This window comes from Vitis vinifera, chromosome 10 (genome assembly GCF_030704535.1).
Source record: "Vitis vinifera cultivar Pinot Noir 40024 chromosome 10, ASM3070453v1".
Lineage (NCBI taxonomy): Eukaryota > Viridiplantae > Streptophyta > Magnoliopsida > Vitales > Vitaceae > Vitis > Vitis vinifera.
This window is the reverse complement of record NC_081814.1, coordinates 6,027,132-6,049,150: the sequence shown is the minus strand read 5'-3', so window position 1 is coordinate 6,049,150 and position 22,019 is coordinate 6,027,132. Positions and strand designations below refer to the sequence as shown.

General features: G+C 35.6%; 3 protein-coding genes across 5 annotated transcripts; all 3 read right to left on the bottom strand.

Annotated features, from left to right (window-relative positions):
* Positions 1 to 294: 294 nt before the first annotated feature.
* LOC100258824 (putative nuclear RNA export factor SDE5) lies at positions 295 to 9,849 on the bottom strand. Of its 3 annotated transcripts, none has more exons than XM_059740063.1 (12): positions 9,675 to 9,849; positions 7,857 to 8,479; positions 7,138 to 7,163; positions 5,900 to 5,977; positions 4,455 to 4,528; positions 3,691 to 3,929; positions 2,460 to 2,542; positions 2,262 to 2,318; positions 1,600 to 1,667; positions 1,382 to 1,488; positions 1,232 to 1,305; positions 295 to 658 (listed from the first exon to the last, which is right to left on the bottom strand). In XM_059740063.1, the coding sequence occupies exons 2-12, from the start codon at positions 8,437 to 8,439 to the stop codon at positions 542 to 544; spliced, it is 1,506 nt and encodes a 501-aa protein (XP_059596046.1). In that variant the 5' UTR covers positions 8,440 to 8,479; positions 9,675 to 9,849; the 3' UTR covers positions 295 to 541. The 3 variants fall into 3 exon arrangements, with proteins under 3 accessions (XP_059596046.1, XP_059596047.1, XP_059596045.1); XM_059740064.1 differs by having other exon boundaries at positions 7,857 to 8,448; XM_059740062.1 differs by lacking the exon at positions 9,675 to 9,849 and adding an exon at positions 9,390 to 9,642 and having other exon boundaries at positions 7,857 to 8,448.
* Positions 9,850 to 11,414: 1,565 nt separating this feature from the next.
* Positions 11,415 to 13,386, bottom strand: LOC100252186 (stem-specific protein TSJT1). Its single transcript, XM_059739975.1, has 4 exons — positions 12,993 to 13,386; positions 12,403 to 12,643; positions 11,974 to 12,094; positions 11,415 to 11,814 (listed from the first exon to the last, which is right to left on the bottom strand). Exons 1-4 carry the CDS (start codon positions 13,190 to 13,192, stop codon positions 11,615 to 11,617), a joined length of 762 nt encoding a protein of 253 aa, XP_059595958.1. The 5' UTR covers positions 13,193 to 13,386; the 3' UTR covers positions 11,415 to 11,614.
* A 429-nt stretch (positions 13,387 to 13,815) lies between these two features.
* On the bottom strand, positions 13,816 to 21,625 carry LOC132254416 (uncharacterized LOC116803646). The gene is made up of 5 exons (XM_059739974.1): positions 20,871 to 21,625; positions 18,463 to 19,381; positions 17,849 to 18,373; positions 15,673 to 16,137; positions 13,816 to 14,488 (listed from the first exon to the last, which is right to left on the bottom strand). Exons 1-5 carry the CDS (start codon positions 21,326 to 21,328, stop codon positions 14,177 to 14,179), a joined length of 2,679 nt encoding a protein of 892 aa, XP_059595957.1. The 5' UTR covers positions 21,329 to 21,625; the 3' UTR covers positions 13,816 to 14,176.
* Between the last annotated feature and the right edge of the window lie 394 nt (positions 21,626 to 22,019).

Below are 22,019 nucleotides of genomic sequence, written 5' to 3'. Positions count from 1 at the left end.
AAAAAAATGAAGGTTTAAATTTGTAAATTTATGAACATATATCCTCTTTATATTTTTTTAAATAAAAAAAAATCAAATAAAAATTTAAAAAATAAAAAATAATAACAACATTATCCTTAAAAAAAAATTGTGACTTATTTTTAATTAAAGTTAAAAACAAAAAGGTATCAAATATGCCATTCATCTATTTTCTCACGGGAATCAGGCACTCTTCAGGTGGGATCATTTGGCTTGTCACCTTGTCTAAAGCTTGTGTAAGCTAAGGAGAAGCCCAAGTACAAGTGTACAACTACATGAAGAGAAATATCAATGTCCATTCAAACGCAAGTTTTCGATTCGGAAATTCTCTTATCATCCCTGATTTCAAGGATTACAATTACCAAGGTATGAAAATCCTGGATACGGAATACCAAAATGGAGAATGAGAATGATAAGGTGTGATATGACATTGCAAAGCTTCAAAGCTTATGGCATAGAGAACAAAATAATAAAAATCCCATGCCACCCACAATGAGTAGTTTATAGAGGAGGGCTGATTCTGTTATTTTCTGGTAAAACTCAGCCGTTGAGGATTGATTTCATCCACCCGGATCAATATTATTCCAGCATTGCTCCCTTCGGTCCACTTAATGGAATGCTTCTCCAATAGCTTCATAATCTGTGCAAATGCCAATATGAAACCGATAATTAAATTCTATGATCGGCTTACTTAACAAAGGCCTGTGAATGAGAAATGAAAGCTTATGAATGATTTGTGCATTAGCATATATATTTAACACAAAGGGTTTGAATTGAGGCCCGCCATTAACTTATAGAATTTGGCTCCTAGAAAAGATCTACCTTCTCATGCTAAAAATAGAAAGCTTAAAATTGTTCAGGATTAGCCTGCCCATAAGAAACAGGTTTTCTAGGAGTAGGAAAAATCTAGTAGCAGAGCTGAATCAGCTGATACAAGGGGAAAGTTGTGGAACAGGCCATTCTCAAACGTATACCAATCCATTAAGGCCCGAGAGCAAACTTGGGTCAATATGATAAACTTCAATTCTATTTGATTCTACACCACCACCCCCAAGAAAGAAAAAAGGGATGTGAAAGTAATTTTTGAAATGCCATTTCAAATTTTCATGTTAAGGAACTCTTTTGAAGTTAAATGAATGAATGTCAGGCCCATAAATTTCTAAATAGGAATAAACTGCTTTGCAACTGAATTTGATCAATCAACCAGCCTTACCAGTCGCTTACGAGCCCCTCCTTTTGAAATGTTTTCCTCGCCAGTCTCCATGATAACCTTGAGGAACTTAATAGCTGATGGATAAGATGACACAGATCAAATAAGTAAATGAATTCAAGAACAAATTAAAAGTATGAGAATAACACTTACATGGGATGCCAGAAAGTGAAGAGAGATGACTCTTTAGAATCAGTATTGCCTCCTTGGCATCATGAACATGCAAGTCAAGCGACATTTCATCTTCTGTTTCCACATTTCTTTCAATAAACAAAACTCGTGTCAAGAAAAGGTCAAATTTACATCATTCCCTAACCCCCCTCAAAGAATACAGTTAACTGTTACACCACATCAAAGAAAGAGACGCTGACCTAGTTTCAAAGATCTTTCGTGCAGATTCTTCATCTGCTTCACGAGCCTTATTGTGAAAAAAATGTCCCTGCCATAGATAACAATAATTACATTTGTTTAAGAAGGCCAATTCTCAGATTTGAAACCAAATTGTCTTAGCCATTATGCTGCTACTACTGATTTCATCTTTTGTTATGTGAAATCATATGTAAGAAAAATAAGTGAACCTTGTCTTTATTCTTACAAGCCTCACTAAATTGTCAAAAATGTACCATCTCCATTATATACAATAAACTGTCAGACCATGTAGTAGCAGTATCAAGTTTCTTGGTGTCTATACACATTTTGCATCAGTGCCTAGTACCTCAAGAGTCTATTTCAAAATCTCAGCACAACATTGACAAACAACTTGACTCTACTATCGTGTAAAAAAGAACAGAAAATTGGAAATGGTACTGGGATTTTACTTCTCTACTCAAAATTTGTTAAACCTACAAGTCTAAATACAGAGAAGATTGAAAGTTAACAAGAGACCATGGTTGTTGCAATAGAGAAAATACATCGACCATTATTGGTTAACTTGAAAAATGCTCATTCAAGCACTTTCACTCCTTAGAGACAGCAATGGGAAAAATGCAGAAACCAAACACATAGTTGAAGGGGGGAAATGCAGAAATTTTACCTTTTCTAGCAGTTTGTCTGCTTTAACACGATCTCCATTGGCAAATGCATTGACAGCCTGCCATGGAACCAATATCCTTAATTCCTAGATTCTAAATTTGAAGCCAATAAAACCTTCTATAACGCATCTTTGAAAATGTATAAAATTCTCTGAACAAGCAAAACAAGGCATGGAAATTTTTGATAAAAAGTGGCATACAGCTTTGTAATATTCTTTCATTGTAGTTCTGTACTCCTTCACTGCTTGACGAAGGTCCTGGTAGCTGTCATCTTCCTCCCCATCTGCTTTTGGTATCAAATTCCATGAAAAAAAGGACAAAGCAAATGAATAAATGCTAGAGAAACAAAAACATGTGATATCTAATAGCAACTTGAGCCATCATCTATCCTAGTTCTTGTCTCAAATGTTATTTATAGGTTCAGATGAGAGAACTAGAATTTTTTTTTTTTCAGAAAAAATTTAAACTCCCAAAGATTCACTAGTCCTTTACAGACTGATGCTATAATCAGTAAATTACCCTCTGCAATGTGACAATGGATGAACAAGCAACTACCATATTATTTCCTTCCATGACACAAGAAGAATTGTTCATAGAACTTTTCTTTCCTAGATATATCATACCCATTGTTGTTAGATCATACCACCTCCAATGGGTTCAATTAAGTTGAACTTTGATGGGTGCACTCTACTAGGTAATACAAGCCAACTTGGAATTGGAGGTATGATTAGGGATCACCATGGCATGGTATTGAGAGTCCTCTCTAAACCAACAGGCGAGGGTTTGACTATTGAGGTAGAGATCTTAACTCTTGGGAGGGCTTACTGCAGGACATTTGCCTCAAAGCCAGGCCTTGGACCAGTTTAAGTTTGCCACATAATCCAGGGTGGCCCAAATGTCAGCGGGCCTAGGCCATGCACCTTCATATAATTTAAAAGATAACCCACCAAAAGTTCTAAAACAAAATTGGACAAATCACCAAATCTTGGCGCATTCTCTCTATTATATTACCACCCTTACACTAAAAGCTTAAGCTAGTGGAGAATGGACCAATAACCAAGCCAATATTCACACCCTGTGTAGCCCCCTCCTGCTAGAGGATAGGCAGGCAAACAAGAGGCAAACATTGGGAAAAAATATACGCTTTCAAAAAGTTATGAACCAAAACCCCTAAAAAATGAAGCTCTAATACCTTGTTACATTTCCATGAGCCCTAAGGATTAAGAAGATGAGGAATAGGATTAATAATGTATATCAAGCTACAGTCTTTAAATGAAAGGTCAATTGCCAGTAGAAGCTATAATTTCAGCATCAGTTTTCCTATTTCCTGAAATAGCAATTGCTGAGTTTTCCATGTCTTATTTAAGCTCCATATGGATATTAGGAATGAAGCTTTCCATAAAGATAAAAGATATGGAACAGAGTGCTTACCGTCCTCATAGATTTGCTTAGAAAACAAGTCATCAATCTTGTACTCCTCAACATCCTTAAAAGGTTCTAGCACCAGGTTTCCTGCTACTCTAGATTTTCTCACTGGCCTGGGTTTAGCTGTTCTTGCAGGCAACTCCTCAGGCCTCTCAGAAGTGGTAAACAAAGCAGCCAAAACTTCCTTCTGCAGATTACGTCTCCCTTTCTCCCCAGGTAATTCTGGTTCTTTTGTATTCAAAATCCTGTTTCAATTACCATGTGAATGTAGGAAAAAATTAAGGGAACCCCCCTCAAACTTTCACTGATGTCTCAATTTTAGTCCCAGAATTTTTGTTAAGAAATGTCAACCTTGAACTATACCCAAATGCTGAACCAATCAGCAATTTTGTTATTAATGGATGGAAACTCTCGTATTACACTCAACGTGACCACGTCATGAAGGTTTTGTATATTGCATGTGAATTGCACATGATGTGTGCAAGTTTCTATCCATTTTAAACAAAATTGCTTAGCAAAAGGGTTGATTTGATATTTGGGCAGTTAAGTGTTGATATTGCTCCAAAAAAAAAAGGGTTTAAGGACTAAATTGAGACACTGGTGACAGTTTAGAGGGGGGATTTTGTAATTCCCAAAAAATAACTATGACCTATGAAACATCACGAGAATGAATTGATTCCCTATCCCCCTCATGAACAAAACTGGAGAAACTATTAAGTTGATGGAGTTAATAGCAATTGAAATAAAAAAGACAGATCAAAGAAATATACCTTCGGTCACCAGTCATATATTCTGACTTCCTTTGACCCATAAGAGATCTTGATTTTGGACGATAATCTGTAAACTACAAAAATTAACTCAAATGAAAAGAAAAATCAGTTATTATAATAATAAAACAGGCCTATTAAGGCCTATAGTTTCCAGTTGTATAGAGGAAGGGAGCAAACCAGGGAACAACTCAACATGAATTTACCATCTAACAAGAACCCACACCACATAATTGCATATACCTAACACTTCCATAACTTGATTAAAGAGTAGTAAATATTTTGCAGAAATGCGTATGGCAAGAGAAATAAGTTAAATACTCAGGAGAGTCATTGTTATCATAGCATTTATGTAAACACACTCCAAAAGTAATTTCACTAAATTTATTCCCTAATCTTGAGGGGTTCTTCTAAAATTTAGATAAAAAATAAAATCTTGGCTGAAATACCAAAGCATCTCTTACCAATTTGTCCAGATAAAAAATCCATGGATTAAGTAATTAGAGAGCAACACAGAAAGGATGAAAAGTTGATGTAAAATTGAGCTGCATGATACATCTTTGCAGAATATTTCAGAACTTTCCCTTTAGAAATAAATTCATTCCCAAATAAAAACAAGCTACCTGTTATTGACTAAAGAAAAAAATAAAGCGGATGTAGAACAAAATTTTCCTATGAAGGAATAAAGGCTTTCTGAAAAGCAAGTCACCAAGATCACAATAAGTAAAATGAGGTGGGAAAACTCAAGACAGTGACGCCTAGTGTAGGAGAAGGAGGCAGGGCAGAGATGAGTTTCAGTTGTAATGTTCTGATGTTCTTACATGCAAACACAAAACCAAAATCCTACCAGTCCTTAAAAAAAGATAAAAGAACAAGATAATGATTTCCTGTTTCTTTCTTGGATATTTGGAGAAAGGATGAGTGCAACATAAATGTCTCTGTACATGCATGTGTGCTTCTGTGTATCCTTCAAAAGAATATGCCACAGAAATAATTCAACCACTTTGCCATTCTATGAAATAGAACACAAAATATTGATAAGACAAAGCCTCATAAGGATACAAATAGTTCATAATAAATCCAACGGAAAGTCTATGAAAAAGGAATTTCTGTTGCACACTAAAATTAAACAAGTATATGGTGACTACAATTGTTTTTCTTTTGTGCAATAATATAGAGAAGAACAAACTACTTCAGATATAAATATTTGACTGAGATGAGCATATAAAAAATTATTGTTGTCATTTCCAGATGTCATCAATCAGTTAAAAAATGAATATTACCAATGCACACCAAAATTGAGGTGCATACCCTTTTCTTTAGCAATTGAAATTTTATTCAAATCACAAGTGTACCCTTTGGCACGTTCTAATATCTTTCTTATAGAAGATAGAGCATGAAGATCTTAGTGATTATCGTGTTCCTAAAATCTAGGCAGTCATTCTAACCTTTTGACTGGATTCATGAAGATTACTGTTCGTTTCATCCAAAGTTGCTGCTGACATATCAAGTAGTTTATCCATACCCTGAATCATAAAAAAGAAATGTTGTAATGCAATATTGTTTACCTTATGCCATATTGCAACATGTAATGCAGTTGAGAAAATGACAGTAAAAGTGCAGCATTAGAAAAAGCAGACCATAAATTTTTTTTTGAAGAATTAGTTTATTAAACACACCAACCCAAAAAGTTGAACCATGTTCGTCAAAGGTGCTTAATTGTCATAAACAGAAGTAATCAAACAATGTCATGTTTTGGGGGACAAACCACCCCCCCCCCCCCCCCCCAAAAAAAAAAAAATAGCCATCTTTATATTGAAGCCGAATAATGATCACAATAGCAACAAGAAAAACTTGGTCACCAAAAATCCCTAGATTAAGGTGGAGAGTGCCAATAATAACAGATCTCATATCCAGGTGAATAAGGATGCATATATAGTAGAAGATATAAAGATGCAAAGGTGAAAACATAAATTACCCCCTCCTCCATATCCTAACCCTGAAAAGGAAAAAAAAAATAGAGGGATTGAATATGCTCCTGCTTTTTCTAACTCTTTGTTTGGAATATATTGTCTTAGAAGTGTGATCCTAGACCATGATTTGAACTGCTCGGACTAAATCTTCTTCTTTTTTTTCCCCAAAATTTTTTTCTCATAGAGAGAACCTTTTCTCTTGGAGCAATCCTCTCCTTTCTTTTATTGTATGGTCACTTTCCAAGAAAGAACTCTCATTTTTCTCTTTGGAAATCTCCTGTCATTTCTATGGGCACACCCGCCTCCTTCCCTATTTATTCAAGGATAGCACTCATCATATTTTTTAAGACCAGTAATTTCTTAAATTGTGAGGCCTGGTCTTCCTGCAGAGGGGTTTTTTTGGAACCCCTCCCCTTTCTCTTTTATAGAGATGCATGCCCCTCTTTAATCATCATGGCCTGAGTTGCCATAGAAAAGCCTTTCACAAACAGGGCTTTTTAATTATCAAACCCCTGAGCTAAAATTATAACCAGAAATCCCCATGCTAGATAATACATGGCAAATATATATCAACTGATTGTAAGTAAGCTCTATAAAAGCAATATACACTTCATTCAAGAAAACTAAATTTGAGTTTTCTCTTTGACATAAATATAATACCCTAACATAAGAAAGGAATAATTATGAAACAAAAGCAAAGAAACCTAACATACCTTTGTAATGTCGTATCCACAATTATCTGCACATTCAATAAAATGCTTGATCAGTGATTGTAGAAAATTGTGTTAGTAAGCACCCAGAAGAAAAGGAGGCACATTCACTGTGTACAGGAGGTATACAAAATGCACCAAAGATAGTAAAAACTAGCACCTTAGCCCTTTCATAGACTATCTAAGAAATCAAACAAGGAGCTAAAATTACAATCCAAAACAAAATTTGCTCCACCCACATACACATACTATGAGTGCTAAAAAATATGACCATATTGGTTTTAATTTCTTTATTTGGGGTTTCGTTAGCATACACACACTGAATGCTAACAAAATCCCTCATCAAGAAATTAAAACCAATATAGTCATAATTTAGAACCAGAGTAATCATCTGAAGTATAAAAGAAACAAACAGGTATCATACTGTGATAGGTAGAAAAAATAATAGCACTATGTCCACGTGACTACACATATATTGATTCGGTAACAAAATAGAATTTTTTGCTTGAGTGTGAATAGTAATTTTACTTCTTCAAGAGGCTACCTCTGTGCTAAGATTCTTTTTGTTAACATTATAATAAAGAAGAAAAGATCTATAATCTAATTCAATCAACAGTTTAATTTGCATCCACCATAGTAAAATGGAAAAATATGCCTCGTCTTTATTCATAATCAGACAAATAACAATAGTTTAGATAGCGAAGGCATCAAGGAAAATTTACCAAGAACTTCTTGAATTAGGCCCCTGTCCAGCTGAAACCCATGTCCAAGCATTTTAAATATGAAATCCTCAACATCTTTGTGCATAAGATCGTCCTTCGCAGAATCAAACTTATCTTCTTTATCTTGACATTCAAACATAGGAAAGTTTGTCATATCCAGTTTCAATGGTTTGGTTGCCACACAAGATTCATTTGCTGAAGCTGTGCACCTAGCATAACTTTTACCAATAACACCTGAAATAGTGCCCACTGAAACAGGACGTCTTTTTGGCTTTGAAGCCTTGGGGTTTCCATCTGCAGGACATGGATGTTCAGAAATATTACTATAGCACTCTGAAGATGGATCATCCTTCACCTCCTTATTACATGTAGCAGTAGCCTGATTGGATGCATGAACAGTAGAGGTGGAGGTGCTTCCATTCATGTCATATAGAATTTCACCAGCCAAATCTGCATTTCGGCCTGCCTCACAATAAGCATGAGCTATTTCTTGAAGGGAAAATGTGGAACCAAATGCATCAAGCAAAACCTCCAACGCCTTTCTCTCATCATATTCTGATATGCTTGAAGCAGAGACTTCCATTCTAGAATGCTTCAATGTTAAGGCATTTTCACATCAATCACTGAATAATACCATGATCATTACAATATGAAAGGAAACTAAAAAAGACATAGTTATCAAAGAAATAGCATAACTGCCCATATGCAAACCCAACCGGATGATACAACAAAGAAGATATGCCAACCTCTCTCCTCAAATTACCAATGCCGTTTTCTTTCTCAAGTGAGCAAGGGGGTGAATCTTAGAATCAAAGGAGATAGGTAAGCATATGGCATAACAAACAAATTAGACTATGTTTGGTTCCTGAAATGTACTAAAGAAAGGGAAAAAATGCAAAGAAAAAAGTGTTCTCATGTTTGATTGATCATGACAAATATAAAAAAAAAATCAAATTTAATTAATCTTTATATGGAAAAAGAAAAATAAGTGAAATGAGTTTGAAAGGAAATGCAAAAATAATGTATTAATTTTAAATCTATTTTTATTTTCTTTCTATTTTTCCTCTCTGATTTACTTTCTCTCAAATTTTCCAAGACAGAAACACAGGGATTGTTTTCTCAGTAAAGAGCCAAAGTGGTGAGATGGAAAGAACCAAGAAAACAAAAGAAAAATGATGAAATAAGATCACCCCTACGACAGATAGCATGATCAATGGGTGAGGGATACCTCAAGGTCCGCAAATAAATTTAGCAAAAATAATCAATATAAAGAAAAAAAAAATTAGGGTTGCCAAAAAGAAAAAAACTCCAGGCTAAGAGTAGGACATTGCCACTGTCCCTATGAATACCCATTACTGTTTGATTCCAATATGTAAAACATCATTGCACCATGTTAAAGCCCATGAAAATGGAGCATTATCAAAACCCACGACCATGTTAATAATGGGTTTCATTTCCTCTTTTCATCGATTGTAATAAAAATTAAAAACAAAAAATAAAAATCCACAAGCTCAACTCGGTGCCAAAACCTACAATCATTCATCAGAATGTGACAAACCCATGAATTTCCACATAAACCTCCCCTTTCAATCAGATTACAGCACAAGCGATCAGACCCACTCAAACCCAAAATGCATACCCGGGATTACAATTTAAATTTAAAAAAAAAAAAAAAGGAGGCGGCAAAACTTCCTAAAAATCGGTTGTGATAACACACAACAGAAATCTGGAGGTGGAGGAGTACAAAAATTTAATCCCAAATTCATAAAAGGAAATGCAAGCAGATTGGAATCTGAGAAATCGAGAGGAAGAGCTTACTTGCACCAGAGGGTTTGGAGAGCAGACAAATGAAGTAGTCCCTCTCTACTTTATATATATAGATATAAATGGAACGTAGGGTACGTAAAAAGAAAGGGAACGGAATTCTTTTTTGCCAATTGTGGTACTGATTTTTGTGAATTCTGCTCTCTAACCAGTCACCAGACTCACCACCTCGCGTCTTATTTCTTTCTTCGTACCTTCCCGCTGGCCCTTCTTTGCCGCGTGACCAGGGGTTGTCTCGTTATTGTGGGGGTATTTCAGGGGTAATTTGGTCAATCTTTGGCCACACACTTAACGCGTCTGTGGGGTTCGGTCCTCCTGCAGATCGAATCCGAGGGCTTTAATTAAAAAGCGATTAGAAGGAATAAACATGATCACAATTCTTTTTATCAGGGATACGGGCTAGCTTTGTTATAAATATTAAGTGGGAACTAAATAAAATTCCATTTTTACCCGTTATTATATTTATAAATTTCATTTCAAGTCCTCTTATAATGAAAAATATTAAAAATGTTTCTAACAATATTTTTACTTCATGTGTTTTTGAGGAAAATCACATATCAAAAAGTTTTTTTTTTTCGAAAAAATTCACTTTTCAAAATGTTAAAAGTATTTTTTATATTTTGTTACATTAAAATTATTTTTTTAAATATTGTCAAAATGAATTCTAAAATTTATTTTTTGTTAATATTCCTGTAATGATTTTTTAATATTTGTATTTGAGTTTTTATTATTTTAAATTAAATTAGTTTAAAATATTTAGGATTAGTGGGAGGGACATTAAAGTAATTTGATATGAAGAAAATTTGACTCCTTTGTATCTTTTCGAGGGGAGTCTCGTAATCTCATTGCTCCATTTGGAGGTATGGGTTTCCACAAATATCAATGGGACCCACTCCTGCATTCTGGGGCCCACCTCTTCTTTTGATTCCCAATATGCTAAAATAAAAATAAAAAAAGCAAAAGGGTCGAGCTTTGCGACGCGACAGCTACTTCGTGGCCACGTTTCTCTTGGACGGAAGAAGTGTGGGATCGTATGGAAGAACTTTGGGATCGTTTGTAATTGTTTTTTAAAATAATTTTTTTTGTTATTCGAAACAAAAAGAAAATATAGAAAATATTTGGGTAATTAAAAATTATTCTCGTATTTTCCATTTTTAAAAATAAACAATAGAATGTTTTCACAAAAAAAAAATTTTATAGTTATTTTTAAAAATAATTATATAAATATATAAAATAATTAAAAATAAAATGTTAGTCATAAAAATTATTTTTAAAAATATTTTAAATTTTTAAACAGATTTTTATTCTATAAAAATTAAAAAACAATTTTTAAAAATTATTTTTTAAAATAATTACCAACCAAGCTTTATGTTTATTGGGCTTTTTCATGTTTTTGGTTGTTTTTTATGAGGATTAAATTATTAGAATTTATGGGAATATTTTTGGGGATTTTACATAAATTTGAATGAAAGTTTTAATAAAAAATATCAATAAAATAAAATTTGATTAAAACTCTATAAAAATATGGAAAAAAAATTAAAAATAATAAAGTAAAATTATTTTATTAAAAAATAATATATGGACGATAAAATTTATAATATTCCAACTTGAAAATACATTTAATATTAAAATATTAAGTGGTGGATTTTGGACACCCAACGCCTGGTAGCTTCTGTAGCGCTGGAAGTGGTGGTTTCCTGCAGCCCCTGCTTTTGGTAGAGGTAATAAGGCAAGTTCCCCAAACATAAATACATACCATAAACATTGTGTTCACAACAAACTGTATTAAAGTTCTGCAATCCAGATTCATGTCACTTTGGGAAACCAACACATTCCTCAAGCTTCAACGCATGAACCCATGAACACATTATTTAGTTTTCATTGCATAAGATTAGACCAGAGTCCATTCTCATTGAGGGCAAAACCTCGTCACCTTATTCTTCATTAACAACGGCAGCACCAGCCCAGTTGGCTGCACTACCAGTGCGTGGAATGCTGGGTAGTCTCGTGAGCAAGTCCACCTGAAAAATAATGGCAGAAATGCTTCCATCATCATCTTCCCGTGCAATTGCTCTTACCTTGTGAAGGGGGTGATCAAAGCTCATTAGCCCACTTCCATTCATGAAGATGCAGCCTGGGAAACAAATGTGAAGACTGATTTTAACACTATTCACTGATCTTAAAAAGATTCAAACAGGGCACACTAATTTTATAGTAAGGTTCCAAATGGTCCAAAATGATAGCAGCAAACAAACAGAGCACCAAAGGGAAAAAGGATTGAGCTTTATCTAACCTGGAGGAAAAGGAGCACAAGCTTTTCCACAAGCCTCTGTAATGATTTTTGGATTGTCGGAGCAGACCAGTGACCCGTCACCCGCCATGCCCCAGTGAAGATTTATGCTTCCATCCCGATCCTAAGACCATTGGCAGAATAATTAGTAGGATACAATTGCAAATATATGATGGGACTCAAGCAATTTCTCCTATTAAGTCCAAGTTGAGAGAGCTAGCAGCAGAGCAACCATGGTGCCAGGTTTAGGATGGTTTGAAGGTCATGTTGGAGGTTGAAAGAGTGCCAATGGCCACTATAGCCCATCTTAAAAACAAGCATGGATTTGAAAATTCCCAACTGAATCATCAAGTTTTTATCATCAAACAGAAGTTAGTCTTCCTTGAAGCTACTTGAGAGAAGGCCTGGAAATTATTCCAGTCATGAACTCACCCTGGCTGTAAAAAGAGTACCACCTTTAGCATCAAAGAGAATAAATGCAAATTTTCCTTCAAGATCTCTAATGACTTGATCAGGAGGGTAAGGTGCACGATCTCTCAGGACTTTATAAGCTTCAACCACCACCATGGCTTCTGTTGCTTGCCTGGAAAGCCCATAGTGCCTTCTTAGGTCGCAGATGTTCTCTAACGTCCCAACGAAAATGCAGAAGACATCGTCCACGACTACAATGGACCTGTTACATATACCATATTAGACAATTTAGATCACTTTTTTCTTCTGGTTTTACAACCAAGTACATTTGAAACAGCAGTCTAGTCATGATCAGGTTCTGAATGATCATGAATGAAAAGACTTTATTTTATAAACATGAAAAAATTGGAAAAAGAAAAAACAGACTTATTATCGTGTTATTGCAGGATCAAACAGGGAGAGGCTGCCTATCAAGTAGAAGACATCCCTGCCTGTAATGTTAGGTCCGACAAATTTAGAAGTTTTCAGTACTCGGGTGATCTTTTCATGGAGAAACAGAGTAGACAAAAAATCATGATACGCAGGAAAAGGAAATAAAGAAAATTCATTACCTTGGATGTGTTGGACTTTCATCCACATGTGACAAAGCCAGGAAGTTCCCATTTGAGAGGCTGTACATGGTCGCCTCTGGCCATGCCACCCGGAGCGTCTCTGCGATCTCTTGCCGGGTTTTTGAGTTCTGCAACCCCATGGAAGGAAGACTCAGCTCCTCCGGGGGCTTGCCAATCCCTTTCTCAAAAACAGCCAACATTTTCCGGCGAAACTTGAAGACTTCCCCGGCAAGGGATTAGACTAGAAGGGGTGCTTAAGGCTTACCACATGCTTATCTCAAATGTTGTAACTGAAGAAAAATTGAAGGAGTACAGTCAGTGTTGCTTGGCAGTTATGCATGTGGCAGCTCCAACGTTTGTTTTGGGGAATACGTGTAAAAATGCAACCAAGGTGGGCATGGGAGGCAGGCATAAGGCCAAGGAATTTGGTTTTATACCATTGGTGTTTGTTACAGACTGACTGTCCCCTTGCGATTTTTTCTTTTTTTAAAAAAAATAGAGATGAGTACTGGACTTTTCTGAGATATCAGAGCGGCAAAGTGTGTCCTGTTGTGCCTCCTAAGAAGGGTCGCCTGGTCTTGAAAGATAGGTGTTGATAGAGCCTTTGATTTACCAAAATTTGAAGAGGGAATGGACCTCAGAGATAAGGTTATGAAGCCAATATCCTCTGTTGTTTGCAGAGCAAATTTGGACATTCATTCATACAAACAGGATTCTTCTTGGTATTCATGAGAATGGGATATCTGTGCAGCAGCTGGAATGACATGATCAATGGGACAGTGTGCCCTAACCTGATCGAAACCGATTAAAATTAAAAAGACTATTGAATGGTTGCACACAAGCACAACCTACCAAAGCAAATTTCATATAAGAATAGGATCTTGTACATCTCTCACTATATCGAGAGCCTCAAGAAATTAACCTGTTACACCCACAACTGACATAAAACTACTGTGAAGCTCTTTAAATCCACTAGTGGGATGAATGAATTACATGTAGCATCATAATTACAACTATTGACTATACTTGTTTACTATCAATGAACTAGTCACATTGACATATGGAAGTGAAACTATTCCTAGTGTATCAATAGAAGGTAAAGCTTCAGTCGAATCTTGTCCAAGTTGAACAAAGGCTGTACTCTCAAAGAAGTTGTTTAGCAGACCAAAAAAATTGATGTTTTCTCATTTGATATAAGCAACCGTACAACCATAATTCATTGGACTTTCCTGTTCAAACTTGGCAACGCGTGGATGGTTTCTCAATATCTCAATTGCACACTCCTTAACAACTCCAGTGCCCATCCCATGTATTACAAAGAGAACTGAATTAGACTCTCTTGCAGAGATGGCCATGTTGAGGTGGTGAGAAGCTTCCTCCACTCGCATACCTCGTAGATCCACCGTGTTCTTTGATGTCTGCACCAATGGCCCATAAGAAACCTCCTCATTCTTATCTGCATCTGAAGCATTTCTCAAAATTCTCCTCCGCTGACCCTGAAATATAAATTATAATAAAGATGGATCGACTCTTACATGTTTAGATTCTTTTAAAGATGAGTGCAACAGGCCACTAATCAATATTGAAAGAAGTCTGAGACTCGAGGAAAAAGAACACAGAGAGGAACACTAAAAGGTGATGATCAGCACCCTTATGGGCCCAACTAGACTTGCAACCCACCCCTAAATGAAATCCACCAAAGAAATACAGAGTTTCAAGAAATAAATCTCTATTAAAACTAACATGATCTTCTATAATCCAAAAAACTCCTGAATATTACAAGACACAGGACTGGTATAGTTTCAGACTTGGAACAACTCCCAAAACATAGTCTCCCAAAGCACTTAACTTACGTTTTCAAGACCTAATTCAATAGCATTCTAAGACCCTGTTTGACTAAGGTAAATGGCATCATATAAGACTTGTAGAGGAACTGAAACCTCACCTAAGAAATGAGTTAAGCAAGAAAAGAAATGATAACTACACTCAGGTGGTATTTGTTTTTTTTACTTAAATCTAAATAGGACTTAATTTAACTTAACTCTAAATACAACTTAATGGTATTAAGAATTATGTTATTTTTTTATTTTTTTATTTCTCTTAAATAAATATTAAGTATCAATAGGGCGAGGGTTGTGTTGTAATTGTGTTTTAATTGTTTCAAAAAATTATTTTTAGCATTCAGCTAAAAACAAATATTTTAGCCTTTTCTATTCAATCAAAAAATTTATAAATTAAGTAATAAGTTAAAAACAAACAATTTAAAGTCCGAAAACAAATTACATTCAACATTAAGTTTAAAAAAACAAACAGTCTAGCAGAACTACTGAAAATGCAGCAATACCTTCCTCTAAGAAACTCCTAATATAGCTCCACAAAATGAGCTATAATCTTGACTCCAAAATTCCTTAAAATCTGGTTCTACTTTCCCTTGAATCTTCAGAAGTTAAATTAACAAATCAAGTCCCATTTGCTCTGGGTCTTGAGCCAAGCACAGGGACATATGCCTGTGTCACTAATATACCAGCTATACAATGACAATCTAGGACCCATTGCATCAGCAACAAGGTGGAACCATTATGGCTTCATTTTATCATTAAGACATGTCTGAACTGAAAAGGACCAGCACCAAAAAATAAAACACCTATAAACTTATTCTATAGCACTATCTAATACATACCTGCCTCCTCAAGGGTCGAACAGAACTTGTTCCAGCATTCCTTTCACTAACTGGAATAGCTATGATGTTGCTTTTTTTCACACGGACCCTTATGTTACCATATTGGACTAGGACAGTCTCATCATCATCCCCAGGCGCTTCAACTACAGTAGCTAACTTACCTCCTAGTCCTTTTACATTGACTTGCTCTCCAAGTTGTGGTTTATAAGAACTGCTATCTTTTTCAGTTACAAAGAAATCATCACTAAGGCGGTGAGCTTCAACAATGGATGAAATTGCAGATTCTGATTTCTTAATCAGTGAATTGAAATTATCAGCATTAGCAGTTCGGAGTTGATTCTCGAGCTCCTGTACAACAGTTTGTAACTGGGACTTTGCAGTTTTTAGTTCTTTTTGGACCTGTTGGGTTTCCTTTGCCTTTAGCAGTATCTCACGTCCATCAAGATCTTGTGCCTCCTCTTGGATCTTCATCAGTAAAACCGGAAAAAAGGAGAAAAAAATAAGCAACACCAATAAGTAGAGGCCTGTTACAGGGCAATATTCACAACAAATATTATTGTTTGTGTGGATATTCACATGTGTTCTCCTAGAGATAGTGGAGGGTTAAATAGTTCTGGATCTCTTCCTTGCACATAGAATGCTAATGATAGGAATATATGAAAATTTTGCAATAACTTTGAGATAAGCACAGCATAAGTATCAAAGCGATACCCCATTTACCCAACAAAAATTAAACAACTTAGTAGAAATGTGAGCCCAGATGTGCATGCAAAGCATTAAGAAGTGACCAGTGCATATAAGTTTCTAACTAATTTTAATCATATCTGATTCTTTCATGTTTTCCATAATAAAACCCAACATGAGAAAATCATTTTCTTAGCATTTTTTTCTTTGCTCAATAGTTTCCTTGGAACCAAACATAGCATTAATGATTTTCCTCCCTACTTTCCTTAGATAAAGATGAGGGAAGTTTGGGGAAAGTGTACTCCTTAACAATTTAATTTTCTTTCCCTAACTATTCCATCAATATCCAAACAAGAGAAAAACTATAAATTTTCCTCACCATTTCCTTTCCTTATAATTTTCTTCTCTTTTCTTTCCCTCAAACTAACATAGCTTTAAACTAACTGCTGCTGTGTGAAATGTGAAAAAGTGATTAAATGCCTTGGAGATCAACTGGCAAAATAGTACCACAGTGTGTTAACTAAAGAATGTCTGGATTTTTATTGTCAGGATCCAGATTACAATAATTTTGTGCCAATACTATAAACAGTATTTTTTAAAAACTTTAATTACTAGGATCATCCTTCCAAATTTATCCAATTTCCAAAACTTTCATTCAAGGTTTCAACCAAACTTTAGGTTCAAAATATTAAAAAACATTGAAGTATTAAAAAGGCCAAATTTATAGATTTCCAGGAAAATTGCCAAATCTTCAAAAAGAAAAAAAGTTACTATTATTCTTAATTCTAACTTCTCCTTACTCAACACCCTATCCAAAATCCAATTATGGCCAACTAGTATAGACTTCAAACCATAGTCAACAACCTTTTCTGATAGGCAAAGAGAATATAATTGAAATAGAAAGCACCTAATGAAATGGGTGAAGCATATTTGACAACCTTGACAGTGCAGAAACTAAAGATAGATCAGAGGTTCCAGCAAAGTACCAAATGATGTTCTCTCAGTTACAATTTCTTAAAGCAATCAAAGAATGAAAGAAAATTCTCAAAAAGAAATTTGAGATTGTTCTCAAAGCACAAAAGATGAAGAGTGACAGAAAAAAAAAAAAAAATCATAACAAGAATTTAGATATGGTGCTAAGTGAGAGAGGAGATAGAAATTCCTTGCACAAGTTTAGATTTGGTGCTCCAAGCACAGCAAATCCATGTAGGGATAAAAGAATAATTGAAAAATAAAATTTCATCATCCAAATTCGATTAAAATTTCAGTAATTAGATTAGGTTCTCGGCTATCCCACCTGTTTTCTTCTGTCTTCCTACCTTTTTAGTCAGTTTTTCTACTTTGTTAAGGAATTGTTTGCTTCTCACCCAAAAAATAAAAAATAAAAAATCAGCAATTAGGACAAATAAAGATTCTAAATGGGCCTCTGAATTAGCCATCAATTAGTGCTTAAAAAACATGATTGTGCCAACCAGAACTTTTAATATAATACCTCACGATAAAGATCCATAATTTCTGAATGGAGAGATGAAGCTGCCTGAGCCTGAGCTTCCAATCTGTTTCTTTCCTCCATTAGTGACTGATATAGTAAACCTTTCCACTGCTGCTGCTTATCAGGCATTAATCTCTCCACCCACTCTTGTGCACGTTCAACTATTTTTTCATCAAAACCAATTGATTTAGCAATTTTCAGGGCATTCGAATCACCAGTTCTTCCCCAGAGTATCCGATAAGTAGGTTGTAAGTTCTCCAGAGAAAACTCCATTGCTGCATTCTCAAATTGTGCATCCTTTTCTTTCAAGCAACTTAGATCCGCATAATGGGTAGTTATAACAGCTAAGTTAACACTATCTTTAAGATACTCCAAGATGCTGGCAGAAAGAGCCACACCTTCTGAAGGGTCAGTCCCACACCCTATTTCATCAATGAGGACAAGTGACTCTTTTGAGGCCACTTCCAAGATCTTACAGACCCGCGATATGTGTCCACTAAAAGTTGAGAGGTTTTGCTCCCAAGACTTCAACCCAAAAACAAAAGTTTCAGAAAAAAATAAAACATCTAAACAGAAATGAGACTTTCTCTGCCATAAATAAGACAAAATACTACCTGATGATCTCCGATTTCAGCTAGAACCATATCAAACCAAGGAAGCCTTGGGTGTTTTTTAGCAGGTAAATACATACCAGCCTTTGACATAAGAGATGCCAGGCCCAGAGTTTTCATGGAAGTAGTTTTGCCTCCGGTATTAGGCCCTGAGATTACAACCACTCTGGTTCCACATCCAATTTGTATGTCTATAGGCACTACAGCATTCCCCTTATCCAACTGAACTGAACTAGCAATTTGGGGTGTAAGGACATCTGGAAAATTTCTTAGAGAGGATTCAAGGAGCAATGGATGCTGTATGCCTTCAATATGCACTGATAAAGCATAATCTGATCCATTAGATTTGAATCCCTCAGGGCCCCCACAACTAAAACTAGGACAGACCCCATTCATCCACTGAGCATAAGCAGCTCTTGCAAAAGCAAGATCAACTTCTACAATTCTATCCAACAAATACTTTATCTCCATTTCTGATCTTGCTATTTCAGATGTAAACAAGCTTAAAATAGCATTCTCCTCAGCCTTCTGAGAGTTTGAAAGCCTCACTTCCATGTTGTTCAACTCTACCGCCCCTTTGGGTTCCATAAAGTATGTTGCACCCGAACTACTAACATTTAAAAGTACACCATCAGAAAGCAAATGTCTGTGTGAAGCCCTGACACCGACACACATTCTTGATCGACGCTTTGTTATCAAAGGTCTGTCAATGCCCCCAGCTTGAAAAATCTCAGTTGATGCTTTCTTCAACAGCAAATCCAGATTTTCCATATTCCTTTTTCTTTCTGACCTAACGATCTCCAAGTCTTCACTAGCTCTATCAAGGATTATTGAAAGATTGCAATCTATGCAAAACCCTATTTTGTGCTCCAATTCTATCTGGAAATCACAACTGCGAAGTATTTCAAGCAGGGGAGAATACCTGTTTGAGTACAATAGAATATATGGCACCCTATGAGACAGTCCCTTATCACTAAAATGGAATTTCATGCATGCAGCTTCTACTTTAAATGTGAAAGAAAATAGAAACAAGCACTATAGCATATAGAAAAAGTGCCCCCAAAACAATTTCTTCCTTTCAGCCCTCTTCAATCTTAATGTAACATGAGAATCTATCATTATCATAATGATTCACTCATCTCTCAAAATCATGTCAAGCAAAAAAGAAAATCTATCCAGAGATGCATCTAATAAAATTGGTTCAAAATCAAATATAAGGTCTTCACAAGCCCTAAAGGCCCATAATAAAAGCTATTCCATCTTTATTATCTTGAACCAGATTACATTCCAGATCTCAAAGAGGAAGCAGAATCCATTGACCACATTCTTTTTCATTGTGCTAAAGCAAGGATGTTATGGCAGTTGGTGTTCTCTTTATTTGACATCCCTTGGGTTATTTTTGCCTCAATAAGGGACACCCTACTAGGGTGGCAAGGTTCCTTTGTGGGAAGAAAGCATGAGAAAGTTTGGAGAGCAGCCCTTTTATGTATTTTTTGGACTATATGGAAGAAAAGAAATCAAAGAGAGTTTGAAGATGAGGAGATGTCGAATCAAAGTCTTAAAAGTTCATTCCTTAACAATCTTGCTACGTGGACTCAAGTGTACATTAATGGAAGTTCTTTGTCTTTAATAGATTGTGTAGGTTGGATGGGTTCTTGTTGAGGAAGGGAGTAGTTTTTTGTTTTCCCCCCTTTTTGTTTTGTATTTTTCGCTCATTGTATACTTCCAGTATACTCCTGTGCGTTTTTGTGCACTTTTAATACATTCCCTTACTAAAAAAAAAACATTCCAGAACTGCAAAAATAAAGTACATGAACCATTTAGAGGAAGGAACCAACTCAAAGATTTCATTCAACGACCAATGCCTATCTCAAACCAACTCAATGTTAAATGTTAGTCATGCATTGATGGGTCGTTGTTTACAAACTTAAATTTATCTATTCCCTCATTGAATCAATGAGCAAGATAAGGCCATGCGAGAGGCAGACGGTTGTTAAACTAACCAGCTTTATAGGTTTTATTGGCCTATTCCGTATTAGGCAGCTTGATAGACATTTGTTTATTTCTTGCCAAGTTTAAGCTTTTAGAAACAGTGGAAGTTTAAGATATTACCAGAGATTTAATTTCGGAAGGTATTATATAAACCCATGTTTGCTCCAAACTTATGTACATTGCTTTCCTCTTGACTTTCTCATCTATATCTAGTAAAATAGGTGCGCAATTTGATAAAAAGTCATGGTTTTTTAGATTTTTCTTAAAATAAATAAATAAATAAATAAAGTTTTTTAGTAAAGATTTTAAATTCAAAAGTTTCCCGCAATTTCTCAGCAACCAAACGATGCCACAGCCTTGCGAGTCAAAACAACCGATATGCATATCACGAATCCAAAAAAGCGCCAGATGACCGATACCTCTCTGAACGTTCTCCGTCCTCCAACTGCTCCAACACCTCCCTCGCCGATTGAAGAGTCCGCTTCACAGCGCAAAGCTCGCCAACCGTAACCAGCTCGCCACCAACAGCAGAATCAACAATTTCCGAAACATCTTCGATCCTCGAGAAATCCAACGGCCGAGAGAAGAGCACCGCCGCAGTAGTCTGGTCCATAAGCTTCTGGCTCTCGTCTCGGCTCCTACCGAGCCGGACATTTCCGTTTCGGGCGGCGGCGGAGGCCATGGTAGTAGAAGTGAAGGCAGAGAGCTGTCTGCATATGGAATCCCATTCTAAGGTCTTCAGAGTCTCGTTGTGGAGAGTCTCCGAAATCCTAATTCGTTGTGACTCGGGTGAGTTGCAGAAAGAGATGTAGGGCTTGCGGGTTCGGTGGATGATTGAAGGTGTTCTAATGGAGATGAAGCGGTGACAGAATTCCATTGGAGAAGCAGTTCATGGATGGGTTGAGATGAAACGCGGACGATTGGGCCTTGTTGTTTGGACCCTGGGATTTGGATTCCAATTCTCTTATCCGGTTAAGACGCGAGTTTGTTTGCCAAGTGGATCACTATAATCCATTCAGCGGCTACGATCCTTCCTTGCACCGGTTTAGGTTATTCTAGTTCAAGATTATCATTGGGATCTGTTTGTTTGATCGAGTTCCACTTTTCCAGTTTCGCTTATCGGACTTCAGTTTCAGCGGGGAAGTTGTCTGTCTTAAGTTCTTAATATAAAAGAGAATTAAGTATTTTTATACAAACCATAGTGCTTGTGTGACATTTTTTTCTTTTATATTTAAAAAAAATTACTCTATAAAAAATAAAAAATATAATAAGTCTTGTATAAAATGCATAAACTTAGCTTATGTCCTCAAAAATATTTTTAAAAATTTTTAAATTTGAAATAGTAAATTATTTTAATTCCTTAAAAAAATTAAACAATGTTTAAAAGGGGTTAATTTCATTCACACCACTTAATTATAATTCAGTTCATTTGGTTTTCTCATTTTAGATATTAGATAGATTTAAATTTTTGCAATTATAAAAAAATTGTTAATTCCTATGTTTTTCTATGATGAAAATTTTGTCTTCGAATATTTAAAAATATCTAATTGAATTGTACTTTTTTTTCT

Coding starts and splice junctions, on each gene's coding strand:
- LOC100258824 (XM_059740062.1), bottom strand. Junction 3,930..4,454: donor TATATGACTGGTGACCGAAG/GTATATTTCTTT, acceptor TAATTGAAACAG/GATTTTGAATACAAAAGAAC. Junction 1,306..1,381: donor TTCACTTTCTGGCATCCCAT/GTAAGTGTTATT, acceptor CTTATCCATCAG/CTATTAAGTTCCTCAAGGTT.
- LOC100252186 (XM_059739975.1), bottom strand. CDS start 13,192: ATGTTGGCTGTTTTTGAGAAAGGGATTGGCAAGCCCCCGGAGGAGCTG. Junction 12,644..12,992: donor GAAAGTCCAACACATCCAAG/GTAATGAATTTT, acceptor TATATGTAACAG/GTCCATTGTAGTCGTGGACG. Junction 12,095..12,402: donor GTACTCTTTTTACAGCCAGG/GTGAGTTCATGA, acceptor CAATGGTCTTAG/GATCGGGATGGAAGCATAAA.
- LOC132254416 (XM_059739974.1), bottom strand. CDS start 21,328: ATGGAATTCTGTCACCGCTTCATCTCCATTAGAACACCTTCAATCATC. Junction 19,382..20,870: donor GACGGAGAACGTTCAGAGAG/GTATCGGTCATC, acceptor GTACTCAAACAG/GTATTCTCCCCTGCTTGAAA. Junction 16,138..17,848: donor TTATGGATCTTTATCGTGAG/GTATTATATTAA, acceptor TTACTGATGAAG/ATCCAAGAGGAGGCACAAGA.